Source organism: Pygocentrus nattereri, chromosome 16 (assembly GCF_015220715.1).
Source record: "Pygocentrus nattereri isolate fPygNat1 chromosome 16, fPygNat1.pri, whole genome shotgun sequence".
Classification (NCBI taxonomy): Eukaryota; Metazoa; Chordata; class Actinopteri; order Characiformes; family Serrasalmidae; genus Pygocentrus; species Pygocentrus nattereri.
Window position 1 is genome coordinate 31,118,037 of NC_051226.1, and position 18,401 is coordinate 31,136,437.

At 44.6% G+C, this 18,401-nt stretch overlaps 1 protein-coding gene across 1 annotated transcript; it reads left to right on the forward strand.

The window, feature by feature from the left end:
* Nucleotides 1–857: 857 nt before the first annotated feature.
* On the forward strand, nt 858–2,970 carry LOC119265425. The gene is made up of 5 exons (XM_037546105.1): nt 858–948; nt 1,034–1,138; nt 1,503–1,602; nt 2,138–2,242; nt 2,500–2,970. Exons 1-5 carry the CDS (start codon nt 881–883, stop codon nt 2,968–2,970), a joined length of 849 nt encoding a protein of 282 aa, XP_037402002.1. The 5' UTR covers nt 858–880.
* Nucleotides 2,971–18,401: the final 15,431 nt, after the last annotated feature.

Consider the following 18,401-nt stretch of genomic DNA (forward strand, 5'->3'; position numbering starts at 1 on the left):
ACGTTAATAAGGATTCCTTGAAAAGTTTAGCTATGAAATAATATGGTGCTAACTGGGATATACATAGCCAAACACTTAAAACTATATTCAAACCTAGGTTAGCTGACATCAGTTAATGAAGTTAAAAGTTAAGCCAGAGATACACATATAAATTAGCAAGGTATATAACTAATAACTCTGTTTCTGCAGATAGGTTACTTGCTCAATGGAACATTACAGGCAATGCTTGGCATTTTCCTCCGGCATGCATGACAATCTTAGCTAGTTAACCTAACGTTAGTTGGCTAACACTTGCTAGCTAGCTAATCGGCTCAATTATTCAAATACGAGTTCAAGCGTAATAACATTTCTTTACTTCTGCGTAATGTTATATGTAGCTATCAAATTAATCAAACAGCAAATAAAAGTGTAAAACAGCTAAATACGTGCAACGCATAGCGTACTTACATCTTTAGTGTCTTTTTTCGTGCCTTTTCAGGATGGAGGGTGCTTGTTGCTGCAGGCTGGTGAAGACTGCGTGGGTGGGTGGCGTCGGTAAAAGTGCAAATGCCTTGTACAGCATTAACTTTTTCTCAAGTGTCTCAAGTATCTTTAAAAATACTGTATAGACACTTGTATTGATGTATTTGATTAATTAAAGATTGTATTAGAAATATAGGTTTATTGCTCATCTTTACTGCTGTGACGTCACTAAATTAGTTACCTTTTTTTTAACCTCAGCATGTACAATGACCCCACGACCCTGAAGGAGGAGCGGCTTGGAAAATGGATGGATTTATGTACAATGACTAATCTTATCAACGAATTTTTGAGGGCAATGTACGTGTCTGAAAGAAAACTGGTGAGATGGATGCAACATAAAGGTATTCTAAAAAAGACCATGAAGTGTGGAGTCTGCAAGCTGCATATGAGGCTTGAGAAGTGCAGGACTGCTGATGGATTACGCTGGTAATAGCAAAATCTAGTTGTTTACGTAGCATAGCCTGCTGAGCCTAGGTATATAAAACTACAAATGGTTTTATTTCCTTTCTAGGACATGCACCAAGTTCCACAAAAAAGTGAAAAAGTCTGTACGACAGAACTCCATTTTCTACAAATCACACTCAAGTTTGAAAAAATGGATGCAGTTCATTTACAGGTTCGATTTCATAATTTTATTCTCACTTTGTCCTGTTCACTTACATTTCATATTTTAGTTACAAAGTGACTGTCATTTGCTGACTAATTGGAAATAGCTGTGTACATATTTGTCATTGACTCATCTGCTTCCCCTTAAGAGATCTCTGCTGAAAACAGCTTAGACCAGCATGAATTCTATAAGTTAGTGTATGCTGATCTAGTGCTGGTTTATCTGATTACTGAGCATAGAGATGCTGGTTGACCAGCATCTAAAACACAACATATACTGCTTTTGGTGGTGACAAGGGATGTCAGAACACCATGTCTTAGAGGCCAAGGTCCTGATGGTGTAGAACAGTTCTCTGTTAATATTTTGTCATTAGGTTTTCACAAGGACTTCGCCTTCGTCAACTGGACATGATAAGTGATGGAATTGCTGGAAGCTCTGTTACTTTGACAAGAATGGCACAGATCATGAGAGAGGTATATGTGAAGCATTTCTGACCATAAATAAGTTAAAACACACACAGATTTCAATGGAACACAAACTGCAGCTATGACAGTGTGATCAAGAGGTGGTTGATCTGTCTTAAATATAATATCACAATATAAAAAGACATTTTAAAGACACTTGATGTGCATTACTTTTTTTTTTTTTTTTTGAAAGAGAAAAATGGTCCAGAGGAGCCACATAAAAAATATAAATACAGTGATTACTGTGCTAAATCTAATTAAACAGGATTAATTATGTTCTACTTGTAAAAAGTACATGACCATTGTTCTTTAATCACTAATGATATACACAATGCGCTCACAAAAACATACTGTGACATAATTTATCAGGTTAACATGTATCCACACTCCTAGTGTGATAACATTCTTTTATTATACAAAATCGATACATAACATCTATATACCTGTCTGACTGCCTAACATATTTTTGTTGTCAACTGTATGCTGAATTACTATTACTAAAGACCACTTGAAGTGTTACTAAGTGTAGCACTGTTATTTGAAGGTTTGTATTACAGCTCACACTCGCATGAAACAGAGAGGAATGAAAATGGGTGGCCCTGGGACCTTTGTTGTCATTGATGAGAGCAAGTTCGCTCACAAGAGAAAGGTTAATATCTTTGGCTAATAATTATGATTTTTGTTGTTATTTTTATATTTCATTGGATTAATGGTTCTTTTTTCAGTTTCTAATTTCTTCTTGTAAAGTTTATTAACACAAGTCTCCAAATGTTATTGAATTCTGTACAAGAATACATTCAAACATACTGTAAAACTTGAATGAGAATATCAGTATCCTTTGGTCATACGCTCTCAGAATATTGTTGATTACTAAATGTTTGTATTCTGATAATTTATCTTCACTAGTACAATCGTGGACGGTGTGGCAACACTTGGCGAAGGAATCGACAGTGGGTCTTTGGAATGTTAGAAGTCAGCCCAACAAATAGCCGTCCCATTTTGAAGTTAGTGCGCACCCGCTCGAGAGCAGTCCTAATGCACCACATCAGGGCCCATGTGAGAAGAAGGACAGCTATAATAAGCGATGAATGGCGTGCATATGCAGGACAACTAGATAGAGCTGGCTACAGACACTACACTGTATGCCACAAAAATGTCTTTGTTGACCCTGATACTGGAGCCCACACCCAGCACATTGAACGGGCATGGGGTACATTCAAAGTGGAGGTCTGGCGGCATAGAGGGAATAGAACAACAGCCCTCTTGAAAGACCACTTGAAGGTTATTGAGTGGCACCACTGGCTAGCCAAAAGTCATCGTCATTATGTATTAGGACGGCTCTTTCATGATATCAAACAAATGAACCAGTTATTATAACCAGTAAAAGGTACCAGTTGTGAGCTTGATGCTGCTGGTATTATTTTTGTTGTTGTTGTTGTTGCAAAGATCAGAAATATACAGGCAAAAATGTATAAGGTGCATATATTTGTTTTCTCTTGTGTGTATTTTGATGCCCATTATAGCCAGTATTATGGATAAGGATGTGACTTGGAGCTGTATTTGTGACATTTATCTGTTTGATATAAACAAAGTTGTAGCATTCCATTTGTTGTCTTTTTTCTTTTTCATTTTAACATTATCTTCATTTTCACAGTCATCATGTCTAGTGAATTCTTCTTAATAAAGGTGTTATGAATGGAAAATGTGTTACCACTTTAGTTTGAGGGCCTTAAAATCATTCATAGAACAGATATGTAGTGTTCATAAATAGCCATCTGTCTTATAACCTCTACATCCTGTGGGAATCATACTTCATAACAGTGTTATAAATGAAGTAAATATCCATCACTTTAGTTTAAGGGCATCAAATTCCTTCATGAAGCCATCAAACGTACTTCGTAACAGGTAAGCACTGTCCTGCTGACACTACTGTGAGACCAAGACTACATGTACCTGGTTTAAGAGGGAAAAAGAATGACGTTAAGTTCAAATTCATATATAAACTGTAAAAAAGCAACCTTCATGTATTATATACCATGAAGGGAAGAGGGGATGGTTTCCATGCATATTTTACCAAATGTCAATACAATGATAGCTTGAGAATGCTGACACAGATAATGATGTATAGTGCTGTAAATATGTTCAACACATCCATATCATGTCAATAAAATGTAATTTATTTCATAAAACATCCTATGTCATATTGTGAGTACTGGCATAAACTTATTTCATAAAACATCCTATGTCATGTTGTGAGTACTGGCATAAGCTTATTTCATAAAACATCCTATGTCATGTTGTGAGTACTGGCATAAGCTCTTCATAAATATTCAAGTAGTGCTTTATAAATACATTATTCAGTGCTTATGAATGCGTTATGAAGCTCTTATGTAGGTAGCCTTCAAATAAAGTGTTACCCCTTTTTCTAAAACAGGAATCTCTGACCCTGCTGTCATACCTTATTTTGTTTCTCTGCGCCACCTTGTCACTATGCTCAATAGCCAGTTTGTAACTCTCCCGGAGAGTGTCCTGCGGCCTCTTTACTTAGTCTAAGTCTGACACCTTTCCAGGGCCATCAGGGGTCAAGCCAAAAGCAAGATCAATAGGAAGGCTTGGCTTTGGCTGCCTGCCAAACATAAGCTGGTACGGAGAGAACCCAGTGGTGTCGTTCCTGGTACAATTATAAGCATGTACCAATGGCTGGACATGGTCTCTCCACACTGATTCAGATTCAAATTCAGATTCAGATTCCTTTATTGATCCCAGGGGGAAATTGCACTGCCTCGTTTTCTTCCTCAAGAGTCCCCAACATTTCCAACAATGTCATGTTGAATCTTTCCACGGGATTTCCACGTGGATGGTATGGTGTGGTCTGTGTTTTCTTGATACCTAACATCTGACACAGGTCCTTTATGACACACGATTCAAAATCACGGCCCTGGTCACTATGGAGTCGCTCTGGCAATCCATAATGGACAAAGACGTTATTCCACAGAACCTTTGCTACAGTTTTTGCTTTTTGATCAGATGTAGGAACAGCAACCGCATACTTCGTAAAATGGTCTGTGATCACCAATATGTTCTTTGTCCCTCTGCCATCAGAGACATTTGTGGTAAGGTGTTTGACCCAGGAGCAAGTTGAAGGTGGACAAAATCATCAGGTATGGCATTTACATCCATTGCGAGGCACTCAACAGCTACGGGGGCATCACAGACAACTGAACCACATACCTGGAACCTCTGACAGATAGCACGAACTGCAGCTTCAGAAAGCATGGGCTGGCCCACTGCAGTAAATTGAGCAACAATTTGTTTCACTCGATCATCCTCATCGGCTACGTCATCATCCTGCCCTTCAGGTGCATGTGGCCTCCTAGACAGCCCGTCAGCATCTTGATTCATTTTTCCTGCCCTGTACTGAATGCAAAAGTCAAAGCTGGACAGAGCTGCAAGCCACCTATGTCCTGCAGCATCAAGCTTTGCAGATGTCAACACATATGTTAGTGAATTATTGTCAGTCATGACAGTAAATTTGGCACCATAAAGGTAGTCAAAGAACTTGTCAGTCACTGCCCACTTAAGAGCTAAGAATTCGAGCTTGTGTGTCGCATACCTCCTTTCACATTTTGATAGGTCCCGGCTCGCATAAGCAACAACCCGAAGTTGACCGTCTTGTTCCTGGTACAATGCTGCACCGAGCCCATGCAAACTGGCATCAGTGTGAAGAATATATGGGTGCTTTGGGTTGGCAAACCCTAAGACAGGGGCGGAGGTCAGCTTCTGAATCAGGGTTCGGAATGCTGTTTCACACTCTTCAGTCCATCTTTCATTAAATGGCTGCTTCCAATTAAGAGAAATGTTTACTTTAGATCTTACACGCTCCAGGTCAGAGGATCTCTTTGGAGGTAGGTAACCCACAGTTAGGTAATTCAGTGGTCTAGCAATTTTAGAATAGTCCTTCACAAATCTTCTGTAATACCCTGTGAACCCCAAAAAGGACTTCAGCTCTCGAAGATTGTTGGGCCTTGGCCAGGTAGTGAGTGCAGCAATTTTGTCAGGGTCAGTTTCAATGCCATTTTCAGACACAACATGGCCCAAGTATCTAACAGTTTTCCTGAAGAAATTACATTTCATCAGGGGAAAGTTTCAGCCCAAATACTTTAAGTCTCTGTAGAACACTAAGGAGGCGATCCTCATGTTCTTCTAGTGTGCTTGAGAATACTATGAGGTCATCCAGAAATACCAAAACTTCTTTAAGGTTCATGCTACCCACACACTTTTCCATCACACGTTGGAATGTGCTGGGAGCCCCTGTGGCATTCTGATCTCTCAGAAACTCATTGGTGTTACAAAAGCCGTTTTATGCTTATCTTCCTCCTCAAGCTCAACCTGGTAATACCCTGACTTAAGGTCCATGACTGAGAATCACTTGGACCCAGAGAGTGCTGAAAAGGTTTCTTCGATGTACGGTAAGGCATATGCATCCTTAATGGTTTGGTTATTCAATTTCCTATACACACAGCCTTATAGCACCATTTTTCTTCTTCACCACAACAATGGGTGATGAAAAAGGGCTCTCTGACTCTCTGATTATATTGGCATCTCTCAGCTCTTGGAGATGGAGTCTCACAGCTTCATAATCAGATGGATGTATCGGTCTCACCCTTTGTTTGAAAGGGGTGGGGTCTGAAAGACGAATGCGATGCTTGACTGCTGTGGTATGGCCGTAGTCAAGGTCGCCCAGTGCAAAGACATCTGGAATGGAATTCAATTTCTCTACAACCCTCTGTTTCCACTCCTTAGATAGAGGTGAATCACCAAAGTTGAAAGAGATGGTCCTCAATGAGCTTCCTGAGTTCTGGACCTGATCTTGAGCAGTTACAACAATAGAATGGCATAATGCATCGGCAGCGGATGGACTTGAACTGGAAACAGATGACAAGGGTGACAAGGACACAGGTGTTGACAATTCAGCTATATTTCTGTTGGTAGGGAGTCTGATGTCATGTTCAGTTGTGTTATGCAGAAGAATGGGAACTTTGAACAAGGACTGAGTTGGGCTGGAGAATATATAGCTGCAGAAGAACAGTGCATTAGGTTGGCTGGACTGAACAGATGGTTCAACAAGTAGCGGGGCTCCAGAAAGGGGATATTTCTGGTAAACCCAGTTAAGGCCTTCTTTTCACCAGCTGGAATGACAGTACTTGACTTGCTTTGCAACTTTACTTTTCCACCCTTCCCATTGCCATTCTGTGTCTACGGCAGAGGTTTTTGACAAGTGATAAGTAAACATGGTCTTTGGCTTCTTGATGAGGATTTTTGTTTTGGCCATTTGCACATACTCTGTACAATGTATCAAGAGTATTTGTATAAGTGCAGGAGCTTCAAGATTGCTCCTAGAGTCAGGCACAACTAGAGCCAGGGTGGTTATTTCTTCAGCTTTCCCGGTAATACACTCAGGGAATCGAATAGTGAGCTCAACATAACCGAGGTATGGCACAATTTGTCCTCCTGCACCTTCTACTTCAATTAGATTGTTCAATGGTAGGATTGGCTGTGATTTCAAATGAGCATCATGAAAAGATTTAGAGATAGTGGTTACTTGCGAACCTGAATCAAGGAGGCATTCACAGGGAGTTCCTTCTATAATAACGGAGGCTGTGCATCTGGATCCGACCAATCTGTTAATGGTGGCATCATCATTTGATTGCATTTGCGTATGACTATTACATTCAGCCTCTAAAGATGCTTGGCAGGTGATGGGGCTCTTATTGGAAGCCTGGGTCTCAGTACACCACTCTACTGACTCCCTGTCTAATTTAAATGCGGCCCATGCCTCATTTTCCATTCATCCTGCCTGACTTTCAATTCTTTATATTTCTTATCCACTAAGACTTTGTTTGGAGGGTTCTCACATTGTCTCGCTATATGTCCATCCTCACCACACTTAAAACAGAACCAGGCTCTAGGCTGAGGTTGGGGTTTGGTTGCTGCCTGATGGACCTGAATGTCGGTTTTCAGCACCTGTTCTTCAGTTGTTTTAGCTTTGCTGGAAACACTCTTTGGCTCTTTCTTAGACTTAGAACCCAGTTGTATCCTTAATTCAGAGATTTGTTTCCTTAATTCTTCTGTTTCTGCTATATACGTCTGCAAGATACTAGCATGCATATCAGGATGTTGGGTGAATTCTGTCACTGAATGGGTGTTGAGGGTTGGCTTTACCTTTGAACTGCCTATGTGTCGCTGTAACCTGTCTAATTTGGCTGCTCGCCTATCTTCTTCTGTACGCACTTTAAGCAAAAACTCTGCAAAGTCAGGGGGAGCATCAGTCTGTGACTCAAGTTGGAGTCCCAAGAGTAGCGACTGGTCCCAGCAGCCACGTGTAAACTGCCTAAGCAGTTGCCTATTTGCATCAGCTGCTTTCACACCATGTCTTTTCACAGCGGAGCTCAGGAGTATTTGAAGTCTCTGAAGATAATCAGATGCTCGTTCACCAGAATTCTGATGAGTGTTCAGAAATCTGGCAAAAATTTCGTCCCCATCCTCTACAAGACCATACGCCGAATCCAAGAGCTTGACATACTCATGCGGGGATGCTTGCAAACCCACATGCTCTACTACTATGCGTTGTACTTCAGGTAGAACAAGAACGTGAGAAGGGACATTAGGGGTAGCCGCTTGGGCAGTGGGAAGTTGCTTGGGCAGCTTAGAGCGAACAACAGCAGTATCAGGTGTTGCCTGAGTTGCAGGGAGGCTTTCCATTCTCCTTGTAGTCTTACTCAACAAGGGTGTTTGACTATGGTCTGAATCAGCGCCATCTGAATCTGCTTCGGTACTGTCACTTTTATCAGGTTGGATAGTGATCAGTGAGGTATAGGCTGAGGACTGCATTAGTACATGCACATTATCAACTAGCCACTGAACTGAGGGATTAGCAACACTGGTTATGTAGCAAGGAAAATCAGGTTGTAAACAAGATAAGGGCTCCTCTGAATCGAACTCAACAACTGCACTGTAAGTTTCTGAATCTGCTTTTCTCATCCTAACAATTTTAGTTACAGTCCCATACTTCCTAAAAGAAGGAACTATGTCATCATCAACATCAGTTGCAGCAATGTTAAGCATACATAAAGACCTCTGTGCGTGCACTCCAAACTTATTTTCAAGATCCATTTTAGTCTAGTTCCCTTTCAAAAACTGGAATTGGCTTTAGTTACTAAACAAAATATAGTATATCTTAGTATTGTGGTTTGAGTACTAATAACACATAGACCGCAATTCTCGCTGCTATGTACAATAAACCCTCCTGGCTGGCTCGCCAGTTTCTGTCTCTCTGTAGCAAGGTGCTATTGAACTGTAGTACAGAATGAATTAAGTAAATCAAAGGGGTACACCAAGCTTCTAACTAGGCTCGGGAAAAGGAGGGTTTTGAGCAGCGACACAACAAACACAGAGGTTTATAATGGTGTATTCAAGAATTGACATTTATCAGCAACCATAGTAGACATTTGAAGAAAATAACAAAAGGGAAACATTGAACTTTAGTCCAGGGATGTAATGAGAGAACAAGTAAACCAAAAAAAATAATCACTACCCGGGTAGTCTTTTTTTTCCTACGTGCACGTTAAGTTCTATTTATCAAAAAAGTTGGTCCTTATATATAAGTGTGTGTGTGAGGGTGTGTGAATGACCAGCTGAAAAAAAAACTTGCGTGTCCGTGGATATCTCGGTCTCTATCGGTGTCTCTCTCTCTCTCTCTATTCCTGCAGCTGCCTGTAGAACTGCTGCACAGGAGGTCAGGATCCATGTGATCACTGGCTCGCCATCTCTCCTTCTATCTTGCAAAACTTTATTCATGAAAAAAAAAACAGTGTGCATAATGCAGAAAACCTTGTTAAATATCAATCAATCTCGTACTGAAACACTATGAAATACTGCTCCAGACTTCGTGATAACACAAATACAAAGGCTCATAATAATGTATCTGGAAACTGTAAAATGTTCGGCAAATAAGCTAGAATACTATGGCTTTCTCTGCTAAGAGTTATTTGGTGGCTCCTATCTCGTGTAGTTAGTTGCAAAAAAGCATTTCTGCACGTATTTTATCTGCAAACTCCGTGAAGGAGCGGCATGTACACGAGAGAGAATTTGAAGCGTCTAGCACCAGGGAGAAAAGGGGAGGGGGGGGCGGGGTCTTCTCATCTCGCTGAGCAGTAGGTGCTCTTATAACACTGAATTTAAGCCCTTAGTGTATAGTTAAATTTAGGAGGGCTACATAAACATTTACAGAGTGTTTCTAACGACTCCAGCAGATCTGACTATGACAGCTTACCTAAAAGGAGAGAACCAGAAGGACACACAGACACGGCAGCAGTCTGAAACAGTTTGGCATCCCTCTGCTCTACCGTCCACAAACCTGAGTGACCGTGTGTGAGCAGCGGGGTGACAGCACCAGCGTCTCAGTTTACTATAATTCCCTGTGTCCATGGACCCCTGGATCTGCAGCCTTTATCTAAGGGGGAACATTACCTACCAATAGCTAAACTGAACAAGTGAGTTTTCAGCCTAACTTTAAAGATTGAGACTGTGTATGAGTCTCGAACATTTTCTGGAAGATCATTCCAGAGGTTTGGGGCTTTATAAGAAAAAGCTGTTCCCCCAACAAGCAGATGAGCCCAGGTTTTAAGGCAACTTCCCTTTACTTGCCATGGGTTTACAAATCATCGGAGGTGTGTTCTGCTTCTGCTGTAGCCCTTTCCTAAATCCAGGTTCCTGTGGGTATTTTCTGAAATGCTTTATAGTCAAAACCTTGCTACATGCAGCCAAAAGCCATGTCGTTTCGCTGTAGACTGTTTAATTCTGAGTTTTACATATTCTGGATGCCTTTTCAGCACCTTATGCATCACCATGATGATGGCCTGAATACAATGCAAACTTGAGGGAAAGTAAAAATGCCGCATGGCCCACACTGTTCATGGTAAATGACTACAGCAGGATTTCAACAAGGATTTTTGCAGAGGGTGTGACAAGTTCTGGTTTCTAAGCCCGGATGAGCTGTGGTTTAAACATGATTTAGAGACCATTCCTCTTTCATGGGTTGTCATTTGTTTTGGTTTGGGGAAAAAGCCAGCTGAGATGCTGACTGTAAGGAGGAAGCTTCTGCCCATAGGCTTGTTGGTTTAGGGGTATGATTCTGTATTTTACAAAAGGGGACCATACATCCAAATTCCAAGCCATCGCTCAGGGTGGCTCACAGACAGACATAACTTGCACACATACTCGCAGACTGCAACCAGTAAACTTGTAAAAAGGCGAGAGACCCTATGCAGGTAGCTGTTAACGTGAAAACGTTGGGATTATTATAAACAGACATTTCTGCCGTGAAACTCACTTGTCATTCACAAATTGAAATTTTATGACATAGAGAGCGAAATCTTTAACTTGGCTGAAGAAACCAGAACAATCATGAAACAACCGTTCTTTACACTCTGAAAGCCTGATAAGGCGACTGCAGCACTCCAGAAGCGCCCACATGTTGTAAAAAGGCCAGAGACCCTATGCAGTGAGCTGTTATGTGAAAACATTGGGATCAGTATAAACAGACATTTCTGGCATGAAACTCACTTGTCATTCAGAAAACTGAATGCAAAACACGTTTTATGACCTAGAGAACTAAATCATTAACTTGGCTAAAGAAACCAGTACAATAATGAAACCGGCGTTCTGTACGCGCCGAAAGCCTGTGCGGAATTATTAGCCTTAGTATTGTTCATATTACTCTTTTAAGTAAGTAAGACAATAATATCAGAGCTACGCTGGGCAGGCTGAAGCTCCTACGAGTGCCGGCGTGGGGGAGCAGAGCGCCGCAGACAAAGAGCAGGAGGAGGCGGTGCAGCAGACGGCAGAAGAGGGGGAAACGCGCGGGCGTGCTAGCTAGGCTAAAGGCTAATGCTAACCGACCCCCAATTCCGTCGCTTTTCCTGTCTAACGTCCGCTCTCTGGATAACAAGCTGGACCTGCTGCGGCTGAGGATGAATGTTTCTGAGGAGATGAGGAACTGCGCTGTGATTTGTCTCACGGAAACCTGGCTGAACCACACCATGCCGGACTCAGCCTTCCAGCTCGCCGGCCGGCAGCTCTTTCGAGCGGACCGCAACCGGCTATCCAGAAAAGCCCGGGGGGCGGCTTGTGCGTCTACATAAACAAAGGTTGGTGCACAAACTGCGTGTTGGTAAACAGCCACTGCTCCGAGGCGACAGAACAGCTGACTGTGAAGTGTCGGCCTCACTATCTGCCTCGTGTGTATTCGGCGGTGTTTTTGATTGCTGTTTACATAGCACCGGATGCTAATGCTAACAACGCGCTGAAGGAGCTTTATGACAACATCAGCTCGCTTCAGAACAAGCATCCAGAGGCGTTCTACGTGGTAGCGGGGGATTTTAACCACGTAGAACTGAAGAACACCCTGCCGAGGTTTTACCAACACGTCAACATCCCAACGCGAGGTAATAACACGCTGGACCGTGTTTACACCAACGTGAGGGATGCGTACAGAGCCTTCCCCCGCCCCCACCTCGGGCTCTCCGACCACATCTCAATCATGCTGGCCCCTGCATACCACCCCCCACTGCGTCGCTCCAAACCCACACAGAAGACCATCACTGTGTGGCCCAGTGACGGCGACGCTGTGCTGCAGGACTGCTTCGGCTGCACAGACTGGCAGGTCTTCAGGGAGGCTGCTGAGTGTGAGGGGGAGCTGGACCTGGAGGAGTACACATCTGCTGTTCTCGGGTACATCAGCAAGTGCACGGAGGATGTCAACACCACCAAGACTGTGACTTGCTACCCGAACCAGAAGCCCTGGCTGAACGCAGAGGTGCGTTCTCTGCTGAAAGCCAGGGATGCTGCCTTCAGGTCTGGGGACTCAGGTGAACTCAGGAGGGCTAGAAGAGAGCTGACTGTTGGAGTCAAGAGGGCAAAAGCAGCATTTGCTCTGAAAATCCAGGGACACTTTTCCTCCCAGGATCCACAGAGTATGTGGAGGGGCATCAAGTGCATCACGGACTACAAATCCAACGTTGCACAAAGCTCCAAAGACCCATCCCTGCCTGAGGCCCTCAACAAGTTCTACGCCCGCTTTGAGAATCCTGACACCCCCCCCAGCACCAAACTCACACACTCACCAGGAGAGGAGCCCCTCAGCGTGACACCAGCAGAAGTAAGGAGGACGCTGAGGAGGATCAACCCCCGGAAAGCTGCTGGCCCGGACAACATCCCCGGAAGGGTGCTAAGAGACTGCGCCGACCAGCTCTCGGACGTCCTGGCGGACATCTTTAACGCCTCCCTCATCCAGGCAGCAGTCCCCTCTTGCATGAAGACTGCCACCATCATCCCGGTCCCCAAGAGCTCTGCAGTGACGGGTCTAAATGACTACCGGCCAGTGGCCCTCACGCCGATAGTAACAAAGTGCTTTGAAAGACTGGTTCAGACCCACATCAAAGCCATCATCAACGTCACTGTGGATCCACACCAGTATGCGTACAGAAGGAATCGATCCACAGAGGATGCCATCTCCTCTGTGGTCCACACTGCCCTCACCCACCTGGAGCAGAAGGATTCCTATGTTCGTATGCTCTTTGTGGACTTCACATCTGCTTTCAACACCATGATTCCTCAGACCCTGATAACAAAACTCTCCTCACTTGGACTGAGCTCTTCCATGTGCAACTGGGTCCTAGACTTCCTGACCAACAGGCCGCAGTCTGTGAGGATCCACAACATCTCCTCCCCCACCATAACCCTCAGCACTGGCTCCCCTCAGGGCTGTGTGTTGAGCCCCCTCCTGTTTACACTGCTTACATATGACTGCTCACCTATCCATCCAGGCTGTCATATTGTGAAGTTTGCGGACGACACAGCAGTGGTTGGATGCATCACAAACAGAGATGAGTCCAACTACAGGCAGGAGGTGGAACACCTGGAGGGTTGGTGCAGAGAAAACAACCTCTGCATCAACGTAAAGAAGACGAAGGAGATGATTGTGGACTTCAGAAGGGGCCATCATGACCACCTCCCTCTGCACATTGGAGGTTCTGAGGTGGAAGTGGTCGACAGCTACAGGTACTTGGGTGTGCACCTGAGCAGCAACCTCACCTGGAGCAACAACACTTCCACTCTGGTCAGGAAGGCACATCAGCGGCTCTACTTCCTCAGGAGGCTGAGACGAGCTGGACTCGGGAGGGCAGTCCTCACCTCCTTCTACAGATGTGTGGTGGAGAGCGTCGTGTGCTCCAGCATCAACGTGTGGCATGGAAGCTGCTCTGCTGCAGATAGGAAAGCACTGCAGAGGGTGGTGAAGGCTGCACAGAGGATTGCTGGAGTCAGCCTCCCCAGCACCACAGACATTTACACCTCCAGATGCAGGAAAAGGGCTACCTGCATCAGGAAGGATCCCACCCACCCAGCACATGCACTTTTTGTCCCACTCCCCTCAGGCAGGAGGCTGCGGAGCATCAAGTGCAAAACAACCAGACTCAGAAACAGCTTCATACCAGAAGCTGTAAGGCTCCTAAATTCCAACTGACACTTACAAGAACAAGTACTGTTACAGGCACTGTCACTTTAAACCGCACTGAGACACTTTATCTAGACACTTTATCCACTGCTCTAAGTCAATATCATGCTGCTATAGCAAACTTGCACTCTGGACTTCATATTGCTGCTAACGTCCTACTCTCCCTCTCTTGTGTACTTTCTATTTATTTATCTATTTTAATAACAGCTCTTGGGTGTAAACTGGACCATGAGATCTTAATTTCGTTCCACCTCATGTACCATGTGATGCGAATGACAATAAAATCTCCTTGAATCCTTGAAGATGTATTAAAGAAAGCTTATGTCTAGCATTGAAAGCTTAATGGTTATATTGTACAATTCTAAGAGCTAAGAGTAAGCACATAAGGCTGTGTGCTGACTAATGGTGGAATACACAAGGATGTCAGATAACAGGTAATACCTCGAAGCTGATAGTAGTAGACCCTGGGATTAGCACATCACACATGTGGTTCATCTGGTCAGATAAGCAGAGCCATTGTCTGGAAAGCGGGGGAGTTGATAAACACAGGAAGTACCTTAAGCTGACCTTGCAGACACACTCATGTCTCGAGCGCATCCTTAAACTTTTATGATGTGGATTGGTGAGATGGCCTAACGCACACATTGGAGGCTGGGGTAAGGAAAGAGCTGAGGTTCAAGTCCTCTAAAAGTACCAGGTTGGAGTCCTTGAGGTTTGAGTCCTCTAAAGTACCGGGTTGGAGTCCCTGAGGGTGGTCCTCTAAAGTACCGGGTTGGAGTCCCTGAGGGTGGTCCTCTAAAGCGCCCATTCGTGATAAGTTTGAAGTTCCTCACATGCAGCAAACCTAACGGTGATAACTGAACATTGTGAGTCGAGCAAGTAAAACTTTGAAGACGTCTTGGTGAGTACCAGATTTTGATCAACATGGCTGAATACAGTAAAAGAGATTTAGAAAAAGAATTGGATAATACAGTTGGGGTGGGGAATTGGCAATGGAAAACATTGGAGGAACAGATAATCACTTTGGCTAAAGCGGTTTATGACTTAGAGATAGACCCAAAAAAGTGGAAAAAAGTGAAAGCAGAAACAGAGAAACTGTTGAGAAAATGGACGTTGGATAAAGAACTGTCTCCCCATGACCAGATTTCTTTGGGACAGGCGTTAAATGATTTTACAGCTAGAGCAATAAAGGAATTAGATGAGGCTAAGGCAGAACATGAAAAGGCAGGAATGTTTAAGAAGGGAAAAGCCAGGAAGAGGTTATCAGATGCAGAACACGAAATAGCTAAGGTCAGAAGGTTGAAGTGCACATATAATGGCAACCTGGATAGAATGGTGCGGAGTGGTGCCCAAGTATCCCCACCCTCCTACGATAACGCAGAGCCATGCCCCTTGGTGATGGAAACGGGGGGTTCCCCGGAGGCCATCCAAACGTGTGGTGGACAGGAGCCCCACCCACCTCCCACTGATCCCCAGTGTCAGCTCGAGCAGACACCAGTGGAGGTCACATGTGTATTTCAGGGTAAATATCGTAAAGATCAAGATAAAGAGGCATGCTCCGGGTCTCTCGCGAGCCAGAGTTTGGTTAGAACAAGTTTAGAAATAGACGAGAGGCTCAAAACCTTAGAACGGATGGGAGTTAATTTGGGTGAGCAATTGGCACAGTTAGAGATAGACATTAGGGTGGATGTCGATCGGGAAGATGGGGGAATACACACACGTACTTGGTCACACGTACATAACAACCATGGCGATGAACCCCCTTTGATGGCCCCCCTGTTAGCCACCTCACAAGGCGACATGAAATACGTCCCGTTTAACCTGTCTGATGCGGCGGGACTGGCTGAGCAGTTACCACCTTTAACAGCAGGCCATGGTTAAAACAATTGGCTAAACTCACAGGAGGAGTTTGTTTAGCTATAGGGGATTTCAGAAATCTCCTTAATCGCGCCACTACCGTATTAGCTGCTGCAGACGTAGAGAAACAGGCAGACATTGAGCATGTACATAATTCAGAGCGTCTCACCCGACACGTAGATGTCATTGCTGATGTCATGAGAAAAAAGTGGCCAGTGCAGGTCTCATCTACTGTCCCTTCCTACCCGTGGGATGGCAAGACCAACCCAGCTGAGTATATGGGTCTTGCAGCTGAGGATTGGATTAACAGAACTAGTACACACCCAGGCCATGGGGGCGTACAGCAAATGGTTCCATACAGCCATCCTTAAAGGCATGCCAGATTATGTTAGAAAAAAAATGGAAGATGATCCCAATATGGGACCAGACGCCTCACATGACTCATGGCTGAAAACCATTCTGTTTTATATGAACATAAGGGACAGGTAGACGCCAGGACAGGTGAAGTAGAAAAACTGCAGTTGGAGCTGATGAAAGCTCAACTGGCAGAGGCTCGAAAGACTTTAGGTGAGGACAAGAAAAGGACCAACCCAGGTAATATGGTGATCACCGCTGCTGAAGACAATTCTGTTAATTATGCAGGGCGGCAACCACAATCACAATCCCCCATTCCACAGCCGCTGCCTCCCCAGACCCAGCTGTTGCCATATCAACCACAGCCAATTGTGGTTCAATATCAACCCACACCATATGGGGGTCCGTACAGGGGACGTGGTAGAGGCAGGGGGAGGGGTAACAGGGGCGGGGGCCGTAGTCTGCAGCAGTATGATTTAGGCTGCTTCAGATGTGGCGCCATGGATCACTGGGCACGACAATGGGGGCATCCGCTGGCAGGAGCACCACACCATTCTCAGCCTCAACACCAGGCCACCTACTACCCGGCCCCTCACCCAGGTGCTGCCCCAGGGGGACAGTACCAGATGAGTCCATTGGGGGGAGAGCACTGACGGGGCCCACTGGGGGACCCTGAGAGCATGGCCATGGCAGAACCCATGCTATCACTGACTGTGGGGCACCTGAGATTGGTATTCCTGATTGACACAGGAGCCACCTTTTCTGCTATCAACTCTCAACTTCCACCAGATATGATGAGTTGTAACTATCTCTGTCAGAGGTTTCTCAGGGGACTCAATGACTCTGCCCAAAACCAAGCCATTGGTTGTCTATAATGGCTCTCAGACTGTCATGCACACATTTATCATTGCAACTCAAGCACCAGTGAATTTGTGTGGACAAGATCTGCTGATGAAAATGGGGGCTTCCTTTCTGTGCAGCCCCACAGGACTGACTTTAACCTGGCCAAATGGTCAGGTCACAAGTTGTTATGGTGAGAACAGCCCAAGCTTGTAGTTAATATCTGCCACAAATGATGACATGGTGGATATTTATTTGGGCCTGATCAATGATACAACTACAGGGGCGTTGAATTTATTTATCCAGTGGAGACCATGGATATCTCGGATGGAACCCTATGGTCCTCCTCCCGACCCCCCTCATCTCACCCTCTACTATGACCCTTCGGCGGATTTGCCCTATTATGATTTATTCCAATCTGAACTGCAAGATGCAGAGTGGGAAGTTTTTTCTCCGGGTATATATGTTGGGCCAGAGGGCGTGGCAACTCCAATTACACTCACACCAGCACAATCACAGTGGTATAGAATGTCTTCCTCAGCGGCGCCACATATGTCGTTAGCATTACATCCAGGCCATATGGCAAAGCAGTTAGGGGGCATGACCAAAAGGGCAAACGCTGCCACTGATTGGGTACAGACGCAGATTCCTGACGTTTCCTTTTCCGAAGCCACAAAAACATATTTTATTAGGGGTGAGACCCATAATCACATCACGTTGACACATGATTTGTTAACTAGACATCATGGTTGTAAGGCAGCTGACCATATTGACACCCCTGTCCTTTTGTCACATCTCCCGGATGGATTGTGGTCTGAGGGCCCCGATGACGTAGGGCAAATACAACAAACTCCGGTGTCATTTAATATGACCTCGACTCAACCAATATGGCTTCCCCAATATCGCCATAAACCTGAGGCTATGGCCTCCCTAGACCAAACTATTGATGCACTCCTTAGAGCTGGAGTGCTAGAACCATGTCAGTCTAGGTGGAACACTCCCATTTTGCCAGTTCCAAAGAAGGAACATGGGCAGTACAGAATGGCACATGATTTAAGGGCCATTAATGCAGCCCTGGCCACCCAAACCATCCCCGTTCCTAACCCATATACCGCACTATCTGAACTAGACCACAACAAAACTTGGTTCACGTGTGTAGGTCTGGCCAACGCCTTTTTCTGTG

Excerpts from the sequence above, each read along its gene's own strand:
- LOC119265425 (XM_037546105.1), top strand. The coding sequence starts at position 881 with ATGAAGTGTGGAGTCTGCAAGCTGCATATGAGGCTTGAGAAGTGCAGG. Across the intron at positions 949-1,033 it reads ACTGCTGATGGATTACGCTG|GACATGCACCAAGTTCCACA; the intron begins GTAATAGCAAAA and ends TTTCCTTTCTAG. Across the intron at positions 1,603-2,137 it reads TGGCACAGATCATGAGAGAG|GTTTGTATTACAGCTCACAC; the intron begins GTATATGTGAAG and ends TGTTATTTGAAG.